At 34.1% G+C, this 23,494-nt stretch overlaps 1 protein-coding gene across 1 annotated transcript in view; it reads left to right on the forward strand.

Annotated features, from left to right (window-relative positions):
• The first annotated feature begins 215 nt into the window (after positions 1-215).
• The window catches only part of LOC129234398 (WW domain-binding protein 4-like), a 42,337-nt gene continuing 19,058 nt past the window's right edge, over positions 216-23,494 (forward strand). The window contains exons 1-4 of the mRNA XM_054868394.1: positions 216-412; positions 2,673-2,745; positions 6,824-6,886; positions 7,988-8,059. Of these exons, the coding sequence (XP_054724369.1) occupies positions 411-412; positions 2,673-2,745; positions 6,824-6,886; positions 7,988-8,059 (210 nt within the window). The 5' untranslated portion in view covers positions 216-410. The remainder of the gene's footprint in view (positions 413-2,672; positions 2,746-6,823; positions 6,887-7,987; positions 8,060-23,494) is intronic.

Consider the following 23,494-nt stretch of genomic DNA (forward strand, 5'->3'; position numbering starts at 1 on the left):
ATTGCTTTATTTTCGCAATTCAGATAGTGTTTTCGCATTATGCGAAAAATGCGACCGTAGCGGAAACCCTGTCCAGCCGTCAAAACTTTATTCCTCCCCCCCAACCCCCCCAGGTAGAGAGCTAGATGCTCCGCAATCTTATTCGCATTTCGCTCTTCCTTCGTCTGTAACTGTGACTGTTGCTACTCTAAACGCTTTGTTTACATTTTGTTTTTCAAATTCTTGGGGTGCCGTTGCGTTGTCCCTGTTCTCAAATCTTTTCCTTTAATTTATGCTTGAAAATGTGTCAATACTTTATAATTATTCGCTTTCTAATTAAAGATCATTATCGTTATTGCTTGTCTTGAGACTGACAGAGAGTAATTTCTGAACTTAAGTATCCTGTGTTAAATTATTGAACTTTTTTTATTATGTAAGTTTCTTTCTGTTACGTTCCTTACTTCTTATTTAATGAAGAGTTTGATTGAAATTATAGGCTATATTTTCATAGTGATACTGTTCGATAGTGTCATAATGTTTGCTGAATTTGGTGTGGTATATTTTTTTTATTTTTATTGCCACTGCACAGTTCATCAGGTCCTGCTTTTGTCCACTTTTCCATTTTAAAGGTCTAAAGATTTTCATTGGTTTGGTTTTATAGTGGACCCATTATTGCTTAACTTAAGAAGTAATTTTGCTATTTAAGAACTTTTGGTGTTTCTTACTTAAGAATCTACATTTGAGTGTTCTATATTTTAATAATTAACTTTGTTGCCTGCAATTTTGAAAGTTGCAATTAAATTCATTCCAAGAGCATTACAGTGTTATTGATATTAAAGGCAAAGCTTGGGTTGTAGTTCTGCTTTAGGGGCTGTAGCTTACCAATCCAAGCTTTGCCTTCAATTGAAGAGTCAGGGCCCAATACAGGCTGCTTATTTTACCACCGTTTTTTGGTACCTCCACGTAAATCCTATTTTAAAAACGGCACTTTCACAAAAATCAAGTAATAAAATCAGCAGCTTCACAAGACTAACTTTGAAAATCAGCAGTTACAAAAACAATATTAAAAAATCAAAAATTTCACAAAAACCAGCATTTTAATTTGTTTCTCTGTTTAAAACAAAATTTACTCATAAAATAAAATGCTCTACTGATTTAAATGAACTACATGATATGATAGCTTGCATACTGATTATTTTGTTGTGTTTTAACTCATTGTTTGCCGTTTTTCGCCAAAGTGCAGCCACGCAATTTTATTGCTATCTTTTAGCATCTATTTGGAAGGGGGAAGGGGGCTGTTTTTTCTTTACAAGTTCCTGAATTGGACACAGTACAAAGCCTATTGGGGCTGAAATATGATGGTATGTTTCGTACCTCTTAGGTTTTTAGCCCCTCCCCTCCTCCCCGGAAAAAAAAACCCTCTCAGAAATAATAGTAAATGAGCAACTAAAATTTTCCTTTAAAAACCTCAAAAACAATGCTGATAAGAGAAAAGAAAAGCTTTCACAAAAATAGAATATTGATGCCATACTTTCACAAAAATAGGTAGTGGGAAAAAAATTCCTGGATTGACCCCTGAGAGTTGAACCACATCATTATGGCCGACTCTTGCAGATGTGCCAAATTTATTTTAGCTACCAATTTTGTTGACACTCTGAGCTTCAATACCTGCATTTACATTAGACTTTTGTACCTCGCATTTCCCTGCTCCTACTCTGGGGGGGGGGGGGGAAACGGATGGAAAATACACCGTTCACTTGCAAAAAGAGTTTGTACCGCCGAGCCCCAGAAAGCGGTTTTACCCAGCATCCTTAGCGGCTATAACCAGCTGGTAAACAAGCTTCTTTCCCAAACTGCATTCTGGTGAAAACCCTGCATTTACTCCTGTCTATAGCAGATGGCAGAAAGATCCACAGTTACCCGGGAAACAACTGGAATATGCATGAAATACACCGCCAGCGCAGTCATTTCCAGCCGAGGACTGCAGTTTCGTGCTTATTAGCACTCATCAGCCCGGCATAGGAAAGTGACTGAGCTGGAGATGGTAAACCTCTTAAGGAAGCCAAGAGTGCCAAACAAACTGGTAGCTAATATAGAATTAGTGCAGGCCAGACGAGTGACCGAAACTATGGTTCGGTTCAACTCGAATATTGAAGGCAAGGCATGGTATATTCAGTATACCATGCCTGCAGTCCTCGGCTGGAAATGACTGAGCTGGCGGTGTATTTCATGTATTTCTGCTTTAGCCCTGGCTATTGGGCGGTAATTTACTGAACTGGAATATGGTTAAGTTTTAGATTTTCGGGGAGGATTTTCCGAGATAGGAAAAGATCCACATAAACATGGCTGATGGAATGACATCTTCCTCCGACTCCGTAATTGACTGTTCCGGACTGATGAGTCCACAACAATGACAAAACTTGTTTTTGGATGGCATAACCACGCTGTTAGTATATTGCATGTAATTTGAAACATTGTACAACATTTAAATTTCTGTTTTTGTCTTGTTTTGCACACATTTTTTCATAATTCTACGGTCTTATGACAAAGATAAGTTGAGTTCCAACTTATCTTTGTCATTCCCCATCAGGATTTACTAAATGGAAGTTTTCAAGAGTACTGGTGCAATGTTTTTATTATTTAGTAGCAAAGAAATTCAATGGATTTAATTGTATTATTTTCTTTTAAATTAGGTCTGAGTATTGGAAATCGTTGCCCCGCAAGTTTTGTGATATGTGTAAATGCTGGTTTGCGGACAATAAAGCGGTAAAAATAGTTCATTTCCTTCTGTTTCACTGCATTAATGTTGTTATTCTCTACATGCAAGTTGCTAACTTTCTTTGCTTCAAAATTTAAAAATATATGAAATCTTACAATCTTTTAAATTAAATAAATATCTTTGTGCAAAAAGTTAAAAATGATCTAAGAATGTTGACAAGTATGCAGATTAGTGCCTTTTATTGTTGTTTTATTTCCTTTTATGTCAAAAATTGTTTGTAGAATGTTGTAATTTAAAGTGTTACCTCTGTTAAGGAGAAAATGGGAATGATGGGAAAAAGCCATTTCAGGTGAAGATTTTCTTGGCGTGAACGACTTTTTAGTTTTCTGCAAAACTATACTAGGACTCTGACATGTTTTAAAATCAAGTGTTTAGTTTTCTTAAAATTAGGATTCACTTCAGCTATTTTGAAAATTAAAGTTGCATTTTTAAAATCACACTACATCAGTGGCACAGTGGGGGTGGGGGGTAAAAACACCCCCCAGAGGAATTGGTTTTAACATAAATACAAATTTTAATATGGTAGTTTGTACATATTTAAAAGTACTGTTTTGACCAAAAAACCCTTTCAGAAGGTATTTTTGATCAAAAGATCCTCTTCAGAAGGTACTTTTCATCTACCCCCCCCCCCCCTTCAGAAGGCATTGCTGGCTGCACTAGTGTGATAGAGCATTTTTTTTAAATTACCAGATTTGGAAAATAAGTGTTCTTTAAATTTGGTACATCTTGAAAACGTGGTTCTGAAAGGTACTTTCTGACCAATTGGGATAGGTTTGGGAATTAAATTTTTGCCACTTTGAAAACTATTTTGTTCTTTCAAGTAGCGGTTCTAGAAAATATGTCAATTTCTCTTATTTCACTTTGAGTTGAAGTTTCTGCCAATGTTTCACTTTGTCGTAGGTTTGCAATTTTATTTTAAACTGCTACAGAAAAATTTAGGTTCAAAGGAGTGGGAATATTTTTTTTTGACTCTTCTGCTGGTTTCATGCTCATATTTTTACACAGGTTATTAATTTTAATTTTATTGCTGTGTCCCTCTCTTGAATTTTGTTGAATCTGATATCAAACACAGTTGCAGTGGACTTTCTGCCTGAACACTCTCTATTGTGAACACCCCGATATTCTGAACACATTTTGATGGTCTCGGCGAAACTCCTTAGACTTACCATAGGCTGACCTCTCTGTACTCTGAACACCCTATAATATGAGCACCCCAGTATTATGAACTCTTTTCTTTAACCCTGTTTAATTATTACCTCTCTATAAACTGAACATGTTTACAACCAGTACCTGAGATTTCCTATGAATCAAATTGGTAAGCCTGAAATACATTTGCAATTTTGTCGATGATTGAAGGGCATTAAGGGGTAGATGGAGAGGAAAAATTACTTTCCTGAATATTACTGCGTCACATCAAGTAATTTAACTGAGCAATATGAACCTGAAGTTTCTGAAACTGTACTATATTTCAAGAATCCAATGATTATATCAAGTAGTATTCAAGACCTTTTAACAGGGTTCGTACTCCTCCTGAAAATCCTGAAAAACTCCTGAAATTTAATTTTTTCTTCTAAGGGCCCTTAAAACTCCTGAATTTTTTTTTAATCTCCTGATTTTTCCCCTCTCCTCCTGAAAAAAATTTTTACTAGTAAAAGTGCTTCATCAATCTTAAAATAAAACTTTAACAATCGCTAATTTTAATTCCATGTTGTTAAGCTGCCATATCAAAAGAGCCCATCAAAAATCTCGTTTTATACAGAGCACCCATTGCTTTTCGCAAAGACATAGGGTGTGTTTTGAACCGACTGACCGGTTACGCCATTCAAACACGCCCATTACGTTTCATGATCCCAACACCGTCCTAGGTTTTGTGTTAACTGCTATTCAGCGTATTTTCTTTATTGCTAATTAGTAGTGCTGTTGCTATTTTGTAGTATATTTAGCATCGATAATACTAAATATACTACAAATACATAATATATGAAGTACTATATACTAAATACACAAAAACCACTTGTGTTATTACTCCTGAAAATTCTGCTTTTGACTCCTGAAAACTCTTGAAATTCATTTTGGAGTATGAACCTTGTTTTAAGTAAAATGCGGTTGAGAATCACCCGGAAACATTTTCACTTGGATGTAACACGTACTGTCTGACCATCCATTACATGGAAAGGCTAATATCCAGTTTATAGGCGGAAATGGACGTATCTATTAGTTTATAGGGATGTTAGGTGGTTTGTTTCAGATGTGCACTTTTGCTTCTCCATTATTTAGCCTTAGTTTTGTAAAAATGAAAATTGGCTCATATCAGCATATTTTAAATCTGAAGTATATTTGATCTATATTCTTACGGCAAAAATTAATTGATTTATATTTATTCATAACGAAGTTTTGAGCATACCATTTTGCTTTTACGTTCCTGAACGAAATGAAAATATTTTATTTTCTTTTTGTTGTTTTTCCATAGTAACTATTTTTGTATAACCTATTTTATTTTAGAGAATGCAATAAATGAATAAGGCACTAGTGACATTATAAAACGCGTGCATAAAAATCCCATGGTTATATTCCCTTCTCCCCTGCTAGATTCATTCAGATGGAATCGTCTTTACTTGGCTTGCCGAATTACTTACAATACGTGGTCAAACAGTACCTTGCATGGGAATACACAATGCAAAAACATTAAAAATTACTCTCTTTCCTTATCCAAGTATTGTACCGATAGCGGTATCGTAATATTTTACTGTTGAGCGTTATGTAAACCTTTTTAAATTTAAAAGGAAAGTAGTAAATGCAAAAGTTTAAGTCCTACTAAGTTGAATTAGACATTGCACTAGCTACCAATATGAAATTCAACAGCTCTATTTCAGTAAAACTGGTATAGCTCACTAGGCAAAGTACAGAACATAGTCCATTAATGCAATGGAATAAATATACATGCATTATCCAGTCTCCCTCTGTAATGAGCACCCCCATAATCTGAACACTTTTGTTCGGTCCCATGAGTGTTCAGAATAGAGAGAGTTCACTGCATTGTTCGTGCTCTTGAATTGATAAAAATCACTTTTCCAATTGTTCAAGAATACCTTTCATGGTACCTACAATTCTAAAGTCTGGATTTTTCTAAATATATATTTAGATAAATGCAGATACCTAAAACTAAAAGCAGGGGTAAAGTAAGACAAACAATTACTGTTCAGCACAATGGTATTTATTTATCTTAAAAGCAGGGGGTTTTAGGTTTGAGCTCTTGTTTATTGTTTATAGTTTAGCATGTGGTGCATTTGCCCAATGTTACTCTATATTGCATGTACTAGAGCTTAAGCATTCTCTTTTAGTTCATAGTTAAAAAAATTTTGGTCTTTTGACCATATTTAATGAATAATCCGCAGCTGATGAGCTCTGGATTCATACTTTATCTTTTCCTATTTAATAGCTATTTGCAATTTTCCTTTTTATCATCATTATTTTTATATAATTTGTTTAATATTTGGAATTTGGCTTGCTTATTTTATATTTACTTGGCTTTTTAGTTTTGCTACGTTGCGCATCTATGGGCTTTTGGTGTGGTCTTTTCAATATTTTTCACTTTTATTATTTATATATATATATATATATATATATATATATATATATATATATATATATATATATATATATATATATATATATATATATATATATATATTGGAATTGCTTCAGAAATGAAATCTTCTCATAGAGAAATTTGGTTATCAATCATTTTCAAAGTGTTTTCTTGTTGTCTAAGTTAAATATAACATGCTTTTTGCACTAGAGTAATAATTGTGTTTTATAATAAATATCTTTTTTGCTGGTAATTCTAAGTTTTTTGTTCATATATTCTTCGAGTTGGTTGTAGATTTTAGGATTTCAGGTCCCTTTATCATGTTTCAAATGTGTGTGAGAGAGAGAGAGAGATAGAAGAGATTAAAAAACAAATTTAAAATGGGGTAGCCCCAAAAATTTATTTTTACGTGATTTAATCACTGGATAAACTATTCTGAAAAATTTTGTTCATTGATTCCTTTTTTCTGCATTTAGAGTATTGAATTTCATGAAAGAGGAAAGCGGCATCAGGAAAATGTTCAGAAAAGGATTCAAGAGGTTGAGACAAATTTTTCTTTTTCTGCCTGTAATTATTGCACCAAAAGTGTATTATTGTTTGGACCTATATAGGACACTTACAGGGTGTCCAGCAAAGGACTCCCTGGTTTCAAAATTAAATATCTCAAAAACAAAAGACAATATTGGAATAAAATAAATGGTATGTTTATTGTGAAACCCATAAAAGTCATATGCAAGTACTTGTAAATTAATTTTAAAAAGTTCCAACAGGTGGCGCTGCACACTAATAGCAATAAAAGTCTCCTTAAATAGTGCTGCAAAGGGGTTGGACGATAATTTCTAGTGTATATGTAAGCATATCTGAGTGTCTAAACTACTGCTGAAACAATAAACCTTTTCACTGCACTATTTATGGAGACTTTTATTGCAATTATATTGTGCAGCGCCACCTGTTGGCAGTTTTTAAAATTAATTTACCAGTTCTGGCATATGACTTTTATGGGTTTCACAATAAACATACAGTTTATTTTATTCCAATATCGTCCTTGGTTTTCGAGATATTTAATTTTGAAACCAGGGAGTCCTTTGCTGGTCACCCTGTAGAGTCTTTAGGCATTTAGGAATATGCTGCATAATTAAGCTAACAGAACATGCTCTTTTATATTTTAAAAAGCTAATTAAATAAGTTAATAGCTTAGAAAAGGAAAACATATAGAAAATTTAAATAGTTTTAGCATTATATCAGATAGTAAAATATTTGGGCTGTATATTTTTAAAAGTATGTTCCAATGTTTAAAAATCTTTTCGTACCTTTTCTCTTTTACTGTTTATTTACTGTAAATCCATAGAACTATTTATATTATTTTCTAATTATCTAACCAGATAATAGCAAAAATATAAATATTTGAAATATATTATAAACTATTTATATTATTTTCTAATTATCTAACCAGATAATAGCAAAAATATAAATATTTGAAATATATAACAGCAGTGATTTGAAGCATAGTTACGCCCCTAAGCCAAGGCTATGGCAGAACTACATGCAAATGAATTATATTTTGATAGTTGATAACGTATACTTTTTCACTTTTATCAGATTTATCACCTTAAATTATGTTTCATAAAATTTTTCTCTAGATTCAAAAGAAAGGAATAAAGCAATATAAACAACAGAAGAAACTTGAAGATGACATGGAAAAAATTGAGAAGGTAAGTGGAAAAATCCTTTTTTTAGCATTTTATTGCCCCTCTCACTATTGGTTAGAGAAGCTCGCCAAGATATGCGATAAAAGCCAGATATTGCAATTTTCCACCATGTGATTTGAGAGCCATTCTGAAGCGCTTCTCCTGAAGGGGAAAATGCTGTCTGGGTTCCTCTACGTAATCTCAACTCTATGGTTTAAATTCCACTTTGTGCTTTGAAATGTGCGATACAAAAGTAAATTTTATTAAATAATGTTTATTTACAAATAAAATTTATTTTCAGATATTTGTTCAAGATTTAAGTAAGTTTTTAATTTAGTCTGGATAAACTTTTATGGTTAAGAATGATGTTTTCCTATGCGGAACTCTTCTTTTTTTAGTTTCTAACATGCTTTTTTCAACAATTTCTTGCTAAAAATTGATTTTTTAAAATTCAAATTGTTCCTTTATTATGAAAGATAACATCTTGAAGTATGTAATACAATAAAAAAATTACTACAATACACATCTTCCAAGTATTTTTAAAAAACATCATGCAAAGTACCAAAAAAACTTAGTCTGGAGGAATATATGCGGTCAAAATAGCTCAGACTTGAAAGTGTTAAATACTTTTAATGCTTTATGTACTAGCTATTTCCCGTCAAAAGGTCGGCAAATTGAGGAACCACCCTGGAGGGCAGAAAGTGTAGCTACGCCACTGAGTGTGACTAAAAAAAAGTGGTCTGGGTATTTTCTAAGGTTGAAGACTTATTAAAAGTCTTTATTCTGAATTTATGACACATAATTATAGTAGAGCGATTATTTCTATGGTGTTTCATAAGTTTTTCTGAAAAAAAAAAAAAAGAAAAATATAGCTTTTGAATTTATCTCTCTAAAAAACATTTTTTTGTTGCTGTCTTTGTGCTGTCAAATATAGCCAAAATCTGATAATGTTTTATATCAAAATTAATCCTGAAATTTAAAACGTGCAGGCATACTTTAGTCTAAAAATAAGATTTGTTTCCTTTTTATGTGAAAAAAAATTTCATTTTGCCAGGAGCACTTTTTCTGGACTCCTCTATTGTTAGCTTCATGAAAGAATTCAGGATTACTGAATATATTTATAAAATAATATATGTTTAGAGTTTCTTCAAAGCACTTTTGTCGGGGAAAGCCTAACCTAGCAGCAATGTTAAGGCTACGCAAATCCTAACCGCATCATTACGACGCTGCCAGGTTAGGTTTGCCCCAACTATAGTTTAAAATATTTGCCTGCTATTATTCTTATTGTATTTCATTTTCTTGCTAAGGAATTAAGAAATGGTCATTGGTGTAAAAGAAGAAATGAACTTGTGTGCTGTTTTTATGCATTACCTTTTACTTCCTGTCACATTTTACGCATTGTGCAATCATTCTGATTCTGAAACATTGTAATCTCCTTTGTTGTTATGTGTGCCTTTTGCAGTGTCAGCTGCTCAGTATTCGTTCGAAATTTTGAACATTATGGATACCCGTATCAATTTCTGGTTTTAACTTTAGACTTTTCTCTGTAATTAATAATTCTCAGTGCTGTTAAATTTAGCATTCTGATTCTTTTAATTTTAAATTTACAGTTTTATGCTTTCAAATTTCTTATTGATATCATAATGAAAGCATTTTATTTTTGTTATTTGAATTTTTCCCAATTATTTTCATTATTTTTCTGCAATAATGAGAATAGGACAGGCAGCATAAATTGAGTCCTATGAATACTAAAAGAAAATCAAGTAGTGTAAAATTAAATTTTATTACAAGCATGAGTGAAAGCTTACCACATAATTCTATTCAGTCTATAAATTTTGGGCAGTATTTGTTTATTTATATCCATTTATAAGATAAAATGAATACATACAACCACTTACAGGTGAGATGAAAATTAGGTCCACCAAGCAACCATTCAGAAGGGGCAGCACACATCGCTTTTTAATTGTTGCCTGAAACAAAAATAAACTATTAATTCTGAAATTAATTTTTAATAAAATAAAAAAAAATTAATTTGAATTTTGACATCTTGAATTCAAATTATGTTTTTTGCAATCATGAGTGTGTGTATGTAGGCATGTGTGTTTGTGTGTGGGGGGTATGTGGTTTGTGTGTAGGGGATATGTGTGTGTAGGCATGTGTGTTTGTGTCTGTGTGCTGGCATAAGTGTGTGGGTAGTTGTGTATATGAATGTGTGTGTGGGGGGGGTATGTGTATGTGTGTGTGGGGGGGGGGTATGTGTATGTGTGTGTAGGCATATGTGTTTGTGTCTGTGTGCAGGCATGAATGTGTGGGTAGTTGCGTGTATGTGTTAGTGTGTGTAGGTGTATGTGTTTGTGTGTGTGTGTGTGCACGTGCATGTGTGTGTAGTTGTGTATGTATGACATGGATGCAACCTGGAGACGGTTTTCGCTGTAGGAGCAGCATCGTGAGGAGCCGGTCGACGGTGATGCTGGCAGAGGGTGCTGGTGGGAAAATAAAATCAAAGGACATCAAAACAGTCAAGTGAGAACAATAAGCAATCGTAATTGCTCAAAATTAAATAAATTTCATGACTGAACTTAAGTAAACATGAAACAGTGGCTTTTGACACTTTTCAAATAACAGATTTCTGAAGGTTTCTTCCTCTCAAGTAATCAATTTATTTATTTAATTTTTTTTTTTTTTTTCCTAAAGTTGGAGTTGAAAAGGAAACATATGCTATGGAAAGCCAAAATATTGCAGGATTAAGGTACCATGTTCGCTTGGGGAGATTGATGTTACATAATATTTTAATGTAATTTTGTGGCTTTTAAAACTAAATTGGTGGATTTTTTAAAAATGAATCTTACATTTTAGAGAAATATTTGTTGTTTTTAATGAATTCATATATTCATATGGGTCATTCTTCAAAAAGTGTAACTTTTCTGCCACATGCCTTTTACAGCAAAAACTTTAAGGAACAATTCATTTAACAATGCTTTTTAATTTCATCAAAAATATATCTATTTAAACCAGCCAACAATTTTTTAACAATAATTTTTATCTTAATATATTTTTCGTTCACATTACAAGAATTCTCACCTCCGTGGCATGTCACACCCCTTGTGACTGTTTATGTTGCTTAATAACTTGTTTAATTAAAAGTATATATATATATTTATTTATTATTCCTTTCACAAGTGTCTCAAATACTAATTGTTCAACTGTACGCGATTGAAATACAGTGTATAATCACATATTTCAATAGCGTAAGTCTTGGTAGTAACATATATAGCTTTTATAGGTAAACGCTTCAAACTTTTCTTTCTGTCGCACGCCTTTTACACTAAAAACTTTGAGGAACAATTCAATTAACAATGCTTTTTAATTTCATCAAAAATATATCTAAACAGCCAACATTTTTTAACAATATTTTTATTTTAGCATATTTTTGGCTGACAACATGTGAATTCTCTTCTCCGTGGTATGTCACACACCTGGCGTGACTATTTATGTTGCTTAATAACTAGTTTAATCAATGTATATACTTACTTATTATTCCTTTCACAAGTGTCTCAAATACTAATTGTTTAAGTGTATTTAATTTTTTAATGTTGTGTTTCAGTTCGTTTTTCAGGATAAGTAATCATAAGATAAATAAATACCTTTGTGCTGAATAGTAAAGTCAGACCAAACAACGTAAGTAGAAGCACAAATTTGTAAATTACAGCAAAAATGCTGTAATTTACAAATTTGTGCTTCTACTTAAGTAATCATGTCACACAAAAAATTATCACCTTCATTACCCGAACACAAAATGCCATTCCTCATTAACACGTGGCAGTAATGACATCACATTTTATTTTCCATGATACAAGGAAGCCCCGTTGTTTATTTTCAGCCATAGTTGAAGTTGTGAGCTTTTTGTCGAAAACCAAGAAGATAGATTTTGCTTTAAAAACTTGGTGTGGCTATTTTGACTTCTTACCTCCGTGAACTTGAATTTCAGGGATGTAAATTAATGTAAAAAACAAAGTGAACATATTTTCATATGCTTAACATGTGCAGATTGTAGCAACGAAGAAAACATATTTCCCTGAAAAATGTATCCATTAGGCCAATATTAATGCAAAATTTCTCACCTCCATGACAGACCATATCAATGTCATCATTTGTGAAAAGAAAAGAAATGATGGAGGGGAAATACATCAATCTTAGGCATTCTACCACAATTATAAATTGCCAGTATATTCTCTAATTTACTAAATACTATTTTCAACACATATTTGAACTAAAACAATAACTATTAATTAAGCCGTACTTTAATTATGAGAACTTAATATTATATTCCCACTAATCTTTAAAACAGCTCATTGTTTGCACAATTAACATAATTACTACTTTGATATTAACTTGGCTTTGATTTTTAAACATTATAAAAAAATTATCTTTTTTTTTTACTTCCTTTTACAAAGAAGGAAGTATTGTATTCGCGAAAAAACTTTCACTCAAAAATCGGCCTTAATTTCCATTTTGCTCACCCCCAAATGAATGTTGGGTTTTTTTTTCGACCCGACCACATGTGGATATATGCCTAGGAACGTATAGACGCCCGAAATATCCATTTTGAAGTTTGCCCGAGTTAATTACAACAAGTTTTCTCGTGATGTCTGTACGTACGTATGTATGTGCGTATGTGTATATGTGTATGTATGTCGCATAACTCAAGAAAGGTATGTCCTAGAAAGTTGAAATTTGGTACGTAGATTTCTAGTGGTGTCTAGTTGTGCACCTCCTTTTTTGGTTGCATTCGAGTGTTTCCAAAGGGGTCTTTTGCCCCTTTTTGGGGGGAATTCATTGTTAGTTTCGATGCAAACTCAAGTGGTATTATAATTTGGCGGACACTTGCCGATATATCGCCAGTCTTTTGTTCGCCAAGTTTTGGCGACATTTGATGATTTTTTTTAATTTTTTTTTTAAATCTGGTTTCAATGTGGCCATTGTTGGTGATATTTAGAGAGTTAGAGAGAGAATCACATTAAAATTGCAATAATAGGGAAATAACATTAAATTGGTGCAAAAGGAAGTCATGTGATGCACACATCAGCTCGTTTTATTTCCGTGAACAAGGCATTTTTTAATTTTTTATTTATGAGTAAAATAATTGGAACTTAGCTGAGCCATTGTTTACGGTTACTTCTAGTAGGTGACACTTTCATGTAAGAATAAAAAAAAGAAAACAAAAGGTTTCAAAATTGAAAAATATTTGTGTTTAAAAGTTACGTTTTCTGGAGAATGACCCATATATTTATTTGGCGTATTTTTAACATTTTAGAGTTGTTTTTCTATTACTTGGCAGATTTTTTTTCATTTTAATGGATATTTTAGGCTTGATTAATTCCTTGCTTAGCTGATAAAATAATTTTTAATGTCAGCAACATTGTTTATGTCAACTTTTTGATTAGCAAATAGGTTCCTTACTTTGATTAGTTTGGCAAAACACTTTGAAAATGCTCCAAGCATTCCATGTAATGATACCCCCCCTCCCCATCAATACCAGGGGCCAATCCAGGATTTTTATCTTACTACCTATTTTTGTGAATATATTTAAAGGTCATCCTATTTTTGTGAATATATTTAATCGTCATTCTACTTTTATGAATACATTTAATCGTCATCCTATTTTAATGAACAATATTCACTGTTCTTTTTTTAAAACAGTAAAAGTTAAGCTACTTAATTTGAACAAAAAAATCATGCCATATTTATACTATTAATACGTAAAAGAACTTATGTTGTCAACAATAATTATAAATTATTAAAAATATGATAAAAGACTAATACTCAACAAAAAGGATGTAGAATCAACATACCTGAGAAAATGTGAAGACTATTTTTCCTCCTTTCATAATTGCAAACAACTTTAAATTCTACTCAATAGAAATGTTCTAGTTTGTTCTTGTTTTTTTTTCCAATTTTGCACAACTGAATAGCTTGGAAAGGACTGTACAATTCAAACGAGATAATTGAAAGAATAAAAATGTTGGTAAAATTAATCCAAACTCTCTTTGAAATGCCCCAAAATGAGTCCTTCTCAAATTAAAAAAAAAAAAAACCACAAAAGGGCCATTTTATGGTGCAGAAGGCAAATAAGTTCAAAAGCTGTTTAAATGAGTTGGATAAAAAAATTGGTTCATAAGGGCATGGAACTAGATTTTTTTTTTCATTCCTTTTAATGGTCTTGCCTTTTTTTAAAAAATTCAAATGATAAATAAAATTAATTATGATAAAACTGAGAGATCAATTTTTTAATCTGTCAACAGTCAAGCTAAAAATAATCAGACTTGTAGCAATTTAAAAAAAAAAAAGAAAAAACTTCTCACATGCACAATTTTTCAAGCCATGAACAATTAATTTTATTCAAAAGAGTATCAAATCAGCAAAGTTCTGCAAATACTATGGTATGGCTTAAAAAGAATGGAAAAAAAGAAAAACTTTAAATAATAGCTCCGATAGCCCGATGGCTAGAGCGGTGGGCTTCCAAACGAGTGGCCCTAGGTTCGGGTCCTAGTCGGAACGAAAATCTGCAACATACTTTGTTTTTTTCGCCGCTAGAGGGCGCTACAGTTGCTGGGGAGTGTTTTTGCTGCTCCTGAGATAAGTGATTTTTTACTGTAATTGTTTATTTTACTACTTTAGTTTCAGTATTTTTATTGTATTTTATCATATAATTAAGTATTCTTGTGCTTTTAAGTCTTATTTTTGATTTACTTGCTTTCTTAAAGTGTTTTTCTATTCTGTGTAGCTAAGCCTAAATTGTGCTGATTTCTTGTTAAGCCTGACTGCTTTGTTTAGGGTGTAACTTGTTTATTTTAATTTACTGCTTGTCTTAGGATTTAGTAATATTTGTATCTTTTACTTCCAATGCTTTCTAATTCTAATAATTAGCATTATTTCTCCAATTTTGTATTTTTGTATTGACTTTTTAAGTGTACCATTTTGAGCCAGAATGGGAGTTATATGCATAATGAAGGAGGTTAAAAGTGGTAAAGGGGACAAGTGGATTTCTTGTGACCTATGTCAGATGTTCTGCTTGTTTAAGGGGAAGGATGAGTCTGAGAAAGATTTCATTTGCACAAATTGTGTTGAACTCTCAGAAATCAGGGTTAGGATGCTTACTTTTTAGGGTGAGTTAGCATTAGGCTGTAGGCGTGTAGATGGGGTAAACACTCCAGAGGGAAAGGGGGAAGTTAGCAAAAAGGAGGTTGGCATTAGCTGTGTGTTAGATAGTGGGAAAATTCCAGAGGTAAAGGGGAAAGTTATTGCTGAGGCGACTGACTGGGAAACAAAGGGTATAATTTTGGGAGATTCAATGGTGCGTGAGGTGGGAAACTCAATAGGCAGAGTTAGACGTAAGGTGGCTAGATGTTGTTTCCCAGGGGCTCGGGTAAGAGATGTAAATAGGGTTGCTGAAAAGAAGGGGGTATTTAATAAAGAGGATGTAGTTACTTTGTTGGTGGGAACTAACGATGTAGGCCATAGTAACAATGATGAGTTTACAAAGGAATGGGATTCCCTGTTGGACAAAGCAACAAACTGTTCGGCAAATGTCCAGTGGCGTACTGGGCCGCCGGGATACCGGGAGAATTCCCGGTGCGCCGGTGTCCTTAGTGCGCTGTGAAATGAACAAGTTAGACGACCGTACTACTTCATAGGATTTTTTTTTATAGTACAATAAGTAGCACCGACTTGAACTCAAATGAAACTAATACATCTTTCCATTTAAATTTTTGTCTATTACCGTGGTTACAAGATTTTGTGAACCAAGGCGCCTATTTTGAACATCTAACCTTCCTACGGCGCCCTTCACTATATAACTCAGTGGCAAGGCAAGGGTTTTAGTCCAGGAGGGGGGCGGGGGCTGAGGTCGATTTTTTTTTTATATCGTCTTGATGTCGGTTCCAACGAAGTAAAAGAAAAGCAAAAACTTCGGTTTCATCAAATTTGCGGGCGGGTAGTGCGGCTGCAGGCTGCAGCCACACACACAAAAAACACGTAGCTCCTTCCCTGGATTCGCCACTGATATAACTAATCATAACTAACAGCGAAAAATTAATAAAACTGAAATAACAGCATTGCACAGCCCTTTAGTGTTATTCATGATTCAGGAGCACCGCGGAATATTTCAATAGTTTCATAATTCTCTTATTGTGAAGTAATTGCAAATTTCGTGGCGCTGGCGAAGCGCCCCCATGAAGACTTCACGTTGCTCTGATTTCACCCTCCTCTTTTTTTGTCGCTTAAAAAATATTTTTTTCCCTTTGACGATTTTTCTACTTTCTTATCCTGACACCTGGAAATTCTGAAGTGCATAAGTTTTACGGCAATCCTTTAATCGCTAATTTTTAAAAACGAGTAATAGGGAAGCTTTCGAGTTTTCAATTTTATTTTTGATAGAGTAACATGTATGATCATCATAGGTGGAAAAAATTTTGCGATACGATAAGTAGTTTTTTTAAATTAATTTTTAAAGTTCAAGCGCTTGTGATGTCAAATGGCATAGGAAGTGACGTCATGCGCCCTTCCGATACGGGAGAAGCCGACGTGCTTCGAAGTTGACTTCGAAGACGAAACTTAAAAGGCTTATCACCTCGCATTTAACTCCTACCGTTTCTTTAACATTAAACCTCTCATCCTCTCGGAAAATCCGAATTATCACCATTGATGTTACTTGAGGAAGATTATTTAGATTGTGCTTTAACGAATCCAGCCTCCATAGTGTGTTCAAAAGAATTATTGAATTTCTAAAAAATAAAAATATCAGCGCGCTCAAAATGTCCCTAGCGAAAACAAGGGATCTTCGGCGGAAGGCTGCCCATTAGTGCCCTGTGACGTAAGCTCGTGACGTTTCAGAAGAGCGCACTTTTTGCGCGTGGATTTTTAAAAATTCATTAAAAATCAATCACGGTGTTTTAAAATTCGGCGATGGTGAATTTTTTTGTTTTGAGGGTCAATTAACAATAGCCAATAGTCAAAATATGAACATTTAATTGGTTGCAACTTCCCTATTGTTGTTTGTTTTTGACCGCTTCAATATTTCTACCATAATTATGAGCTCATTTGTTTAAATGTTAAATTTATTTTTATTTAATATTTGTTTAAGGGTTTGAGCAGTTATGAGGGGCTTATATCCTGATTTTTATAATAATGTTGAAAATATTTTCACCTTTTTAAATTTGAGCACACATTTTTTATTTATTTTAACTAAGATTCTTTGGTCTCTCGGGCCGTGGGTCCCTCTGCGGTGTGCCCCGCTCCCCGTACTGCGGCGTCTGCGGTTACGTAGATCCGGGCTGCCCCCTTTCCCCCATTTTCTCAGGTCTTTAAGGATATTTTTTTATGCTCTGTTGCAGGCAAATAGTTTCTTGAAGGGTCCGTTTTTGCCAGCTTGAATTTTGAAAAGACAGGATATAACAGAAACTTTTTACAATTTACAATGAAAAAGTTATTGATGAACTCTGTGAAGTCAAGAAATGAGACGACTTTTATCATTGTGAAGATATTTATTAAATTATTCCTTTAAACTTTATGATAACCTTTTACTTATTTTTTAGGAAAATGTCCGCTTTTCCTTTTAAAGAAGCATCCTTATGTACATATATTGATAATTCATAATTTCTCTTATCTGATTCCACAATTGCCATTATTGACTTCAGCTCATTTACTTATTTCGTAAACTTCGTTCACAATTATTTATAGATTTTCCGTTATTTTCAGATAACATTATATTACGTTTTTATGTTTATGTTTAGCCATGCTACTTTAGCTTTGGATGTGGTAATAATTTTGATTAAAAGAGCAATTTCTTGTACACTATGATACGGTAATCACATTTTTTAAACATAATTTTAGATCCAAAAGAATCATATTTTCCTTTTATTATAATGAAATATTTAATGTTATAAATTGTGTATCGGTAATCAGTATTATTTTAATTCGTTCAAAAGAAGCAGTAAAATCAATGACATCAGTCATGTAATCAGTTAAAGTAGAAATGTCATAAAAGCTTTACAGGTTCCTTTTGCAAAATTTCTATGCAATTATTAGAGATTGTTTGGTTGGAAGGCATTGTCTGAGTCAGTGTAACCAGAAGGGGGGCTCACAGCCCTCCCCAGAATGCTGAGTTGAATGTTTTTTAAAACTGTTCTTCATTATTGAATAACACGTATTGGGGAAAACAAAGTGATTTTAATTAAAAAAGAAAAATCATAATACTGTCGGGGGAAAATCTTAATTTATTTTTAAAAAATCTTTGAATGAAAAATATTTAATAGTTACTTTTTATTGGTCAGTTAATTATCTCCCCTCCCCCATTCCTTTCCTTTTTTTCTAGTTCGACTGTAAATAAGAAAGTCTTCGAAAGCTCCCCCCCCCCCCCACACACACGCACACCGAAAGCATAATCTTCAATTCCGCAAAATTTTATGGGGACGCCCCCAAATGCCCAGAAAGTTCGAAAATTGCGTTTTTGGAGCTTTAATTTCGAAAACTTACCGGCTCTTGGGTTACAAAATATGGTATTACAATAGCGTTTTTAAGACGTCAATTAAGGAGAATATACGGGCACGGGTCCCCGAACCACCTTCCTCTAATTATATAAAATTAGGCTCTTTAGACTGCACTTGCAAAAAAAAAAAAGCGGAATAGCCCCTGAATACAAAATATTCCTTCTGTTTAAGGACCATAATTTCGAAAAAAAATTCAGGGAAGAGCTCCAGAACCTCCTTTTCGTAAAATCTTCAAAATTTGTCGACAATTGCGTCTTTGAAACTTCAATTTCGAAAATTTGGAGGGGGAGGAATAATTGATTTCGATCTATTGAAAAAAAAAAAAAAAAACATCGGGGTCACTCCCTGAAGCTCCATTCCTTAACCAAAAGTCAATAAATATGGCGTACAATCGCGTTTTTAAAGCTTCAATTTCTAGAATTTTTAATGTGCTCCAAAAGAAAAAAAAAATTGCGCCACTGTTGGAGGGTTGTTCTAAAACTAATCACACCAAAAGCCGATGTAACAGAGGTAACAAAGTATTATCTTTTCTCCTCCGTGGCTCTATCTCTCTGTCGACTGCAGCCATTGATTTGTCGACCCCAAAACAATTTTTACTGTGTGTTATCTTAATTTTCAGTTGAAGTATATACCTTAAAAAACTTAGTTGATCCATTTTATTTTCTGATATTTTTGTAGTGACGATTTCCCCCTTATAAGGCTTCAAAATGCATAATTTTACATCGTTTTTTGAAAATTTCCTCCGGAGAAGAACCCCCCGGACCCCCTAAATTTTAGAAAAATACATATTTTATTAAAAGGGAAACCCTGCACTACTCTTCTAATAAAATTCCCTCTCTTAAGGTCAATTTAAAAAAAAAGATAGCAGGTAAAAACATTATAATCCTAAGAAAGACAACTCCCCCCCCCCCCCCACAAAAAATACCGCAAAACTCCCAAATAAAAATTTTAATGCCCCTCTCGTGGGAACACCTATGCAAGAAATTTTGTAGTTAGTAATGAGCAATGACACGCGAAAACATTTTCTCCTCCCTTACTCCCCTCGTTGTATACATCTACAATGGGTAAATAGGTTCAGAAATATCATGCGCTCCTTTGAGGGGTCCAGTCCTGCCCTGCTTTTTACTGTCCATTGCCCCCTGAAAAAACTGTCTTTGTATCCACCCCTGTACACCCTCTACTTTTTTAACTTCGCGGCAGCCCAGGGAACACTCCCGACTGTAGCACACATTTATAAACGCCTAAAACAGCGGTTCCAAGTTATCAATTTAAAAACTTTGTGGGAGAGCCTCCTCTTGTGTTTTGTGGGAGAGCTTTCCGTCAACGTGAATCCTGTCACAAATTTATAAGACCTCGTCTAAAGTTCAATTTTTAGAAGTTCGAACATCAATTTCGAAACATTGCCGAGGATGAGTACCTGATCTGCATTTCTTCCTTTCAGGTTATCAAAGATAGCTTAAGTCTGAAATTACGTTTTTGTAATTTCCATTTCAAAACATTTTCGGGGAGAACCCCTCAAACGCAATGTTCACCCTCATTAAAGATCGTCTAAAAATTCCGATTTAAGACCTCAATTTTGAAAAAATTTCCAGGGAAAGTCCCCGAAATCCATGTTTTCAACTGATGTCATCAAAGTATGACAGACGAAGGAGTATTTAGGATTTCAATTTTGAATAATTTCCGCGAGTGTGCCCCATACTCTATTCCTGCCCATTATTATTAAAAAAAGTCTCTTTTTTATCTTTTAGGACTTGAATTTGTAAACATTATCGGAGGAGAATTCCCAATCTTCATCCCTGAAATCATCAAAGATGGTCTACATTACGGTTTCAGGACTTTAATTTCAAAAAAAATTCCGGAGAAAAAGTTCTGAACAACTCATTTCCCACATCATTAGTTTTGTTTTTAGAACCTAGTTTTTAAAAATATTCTGGAGGAGAACCTCTAAACTCAGCATTGCTCCAAAATTGCTGAAAAAACGTCTGAATTTTCGTTTTTCAGACTGTAATATGGAAAAAATTCCGGGCGAAATTTTCCGAAACCCAACCCTTCTAACTTCGCCTAAGATAGCTTACTGTATTGCGTATTTGAAACATATTTCGAAAAATTTCTAAGAGTCTCAAACCTCATTCCTTCCCCGTTTACTAACGTTGTCTAAGATTTTCCTACAATCGTGTTTTGGACTTCAATTTCAAAAAACTTCCAGTTGAGCATACCTCCCCCCCCCCCCCAGAACACCCCTCTTTCTAACATCACCGAAGGAAGTAAAAAAAGAAAAACTTTCTCTCATTTCGACAAACGCGAGGGGGCACAAAAGCTTCAGTTATCCGAGGGCGCTGAAGATTATCTACACCTCTGATAGGAAATTCGTCAATTTTAATTTATGAGTTGAGCTTGGTGGAGGAGGGGGGGGGGGGAGTTACGAATATAGGGCAAGGCGCCGGTCAAGTGTTTTTCCCGGTACATATTATCGACCCAGTACGCCACTGCAAATGTCCATGTGGTTGGTTTGCTTCCCAGGTATGGAGTGCATAGGAGTTGGTTAAACCAACGGGCTAGGTGTATGAACCTGGTACTCAAGGAAATTTGCGTTAAGCGTAGTATCAGGTTTATTGATGTGTGGAGTAGATGTAAACGAGATTGGATTGCTAGGGATGGCCTACATCTGAGCTCTACAGGAGTCAAAATGGTTAGTGGTTTGGTTTTAGAGGCTTCAGAATCAAAAAACTAAGTTGGAATGGGGGGCATGGTTTAAGGAGCAGAATTCGAAAGGGTACTAACTATCGGGATTTTAGTAGAAACGGAAATAGGGTGGCTAATAAGAGAAAAGATTTTAACACTTGGGATTCAAACAATCGTGCAGCATTAAATAAAAGTAAGATGGGCTTACTTAAGGTTTTTTATACAAATGCTCGTAGTATTAGGAACAAGATGGAAGAATTGAAAAGCATAATTATAGACGAGAGGTTGGATATTATTGGAGTTACCGAGACATGGGCTACCGAAAGTGACGATGATTTATTATCTATTGCTGGGTATAATTTGTTTAGACAAGATAGAGTAGGTAAAAGAGGTGGTGGGGTTTTATTTTATGTCAGAGACACTTTAATTTGCAATGAATTGGTAATTAATGATAAACCTAATGAGATTGATATGATTTGGCTGGAGTTGATTAGTAATAAGGGCAAAAAACTACGTTTGGGGAATATTTATAGGCCACCCAACTTAAGCCAGGGTCAAGACGAACAGATGTTTAGTATTATTAGTGACATTTCTAGCAAGGGGTCAGTCATCATAATGGGAGATTTTAATTTTCCAGGAATTGATTGGAATAATTTTTACCATAGTAATAGCAGAGAAAAGGATTTTTTGAAAGTAATTGGTGATTGTTTCTTAGATCAAATTATAACTCAGGGTACTCGACAGGACGCGATTTTAGATCTAGTTTTCTGCGACATGGAAGGCTCTGTTCAGGGGTTATGTGTAGGGGAACACATTGGAGATAGTGACCACAACAGTATTAGGTTTGGGATTAAATTTGATATGCACAAAGTAGAGAATTTTAGGGCCCAATTTCAGAAATACTGACTTTGTGGCACTTCGGCAGAGTTTGAAAGCAGTTTTTTCTTCTGGATTGGACAATAGCGATGTGAATCTTCAGTGGGCAGAGTTTAAGGAAAATCTAGCGAATACGGTTAGGGATCATGTTCCTTTTAGGAGAAAGGGTATCAACACTAAAATTTGGCCAATGTGGTTCTCCAGGGAAACTAAAGACGCTCTAAATTACAAGCAAGCTGCTTTTCATAGGTTTAGAGAAACAGGTCACAGTGCAGATAGGCTCCAATATTGTAAGGCAAGGTGTAAATTTAAGTATTTGGTACGGATTCAGAAAAGAGAGTTGGAGCAAAGACTGGCACATAACATAAACAGGAATCCCAAGAGGTTTTTTGCATACGCTAATTCGGGGAAAGTTCGAAATAGTCATATTGGGCCACTGGTTGATGAGCACGGAATTTTAATTCAGGACGATAGTGATATTGCTAATGTTCTTAATAACTTTTTTCGAGTGTTTTTAACGATAATTGTATCTCAACAGTTGACACCAACAAGACACAAGCTATAGTACAGCTTGAGGACTTTGTATTTTCCAGGGATGAAGTTTTACTTCATTTGAAAAAAATTAAAGAGACTAAGGCTCCGGGGCCAGATAATATTTATCCGAAAATTTTAGTTGAATGTGCAGAGGAATTAGCAGATGTAATCGCAAACATTTTCAATGCTTCTTATAGTTCGGGGACAGTGCCAGAGGACTGGAAGCTGGCTAACATTACACCGCTCTTCAAGAAAGGGTCTAAAGGGAGTGCGGGAAATTATAGACCTGTGAGTCTAACTTCGGTGGTTTGCAAAATTTTTGAAACATTGATGAAAATTAAGATAGTAAATTTTCTAGAGACTAATAATCTATTGACTAGTTTTCAGTACGGTTTTAGGAAAGGTAAATCTTGTGCAACTAATTTATTACATTTCTATGACAAAGTTACCATGGCTTTGGACAATAAGAAGCCTGTAGATGTTGTTTACATTGATTTTCAAAAAGCTTTCGATAAGGTACCGCATGTTGCTCTACTTAGCAAATTAGCTGATATAGGAATAGGAGGGAAAACTTTCATTTGGGTAAAAAATTGGCTGACCGGAAGGAAACAAAGAGTAGTTGTAAAAGGAAATTATTCTAATTGGAGTGAGGTCTTAAGCGGGGTTCCTCAAGGATCAGTGTTAGGGCCTGTTTTGTTCATTATCTTTATGAACGATATTCACAAAAATATTTCTGGGAACATGAATTGTTTTGCTGATGATGTCAAAGTTATGGGGACTGTAGAAAATGAAGAACAAGCAAATCAGCTGCAAGAGGATC

Source organism: Uloborus diversus, chromosome 1 (genome assembly GCF_026930045.1).
Source record: "Uloborus diversus isolate 005 chromosome 1, Udiv.v.3.1, whole genome shotgun sequence".
NCBI lineage: Eukaryota > Metazoa > Arthropoda > Arachnida > Araneae > Uloboridae > Uloborus > Uloborus diversus.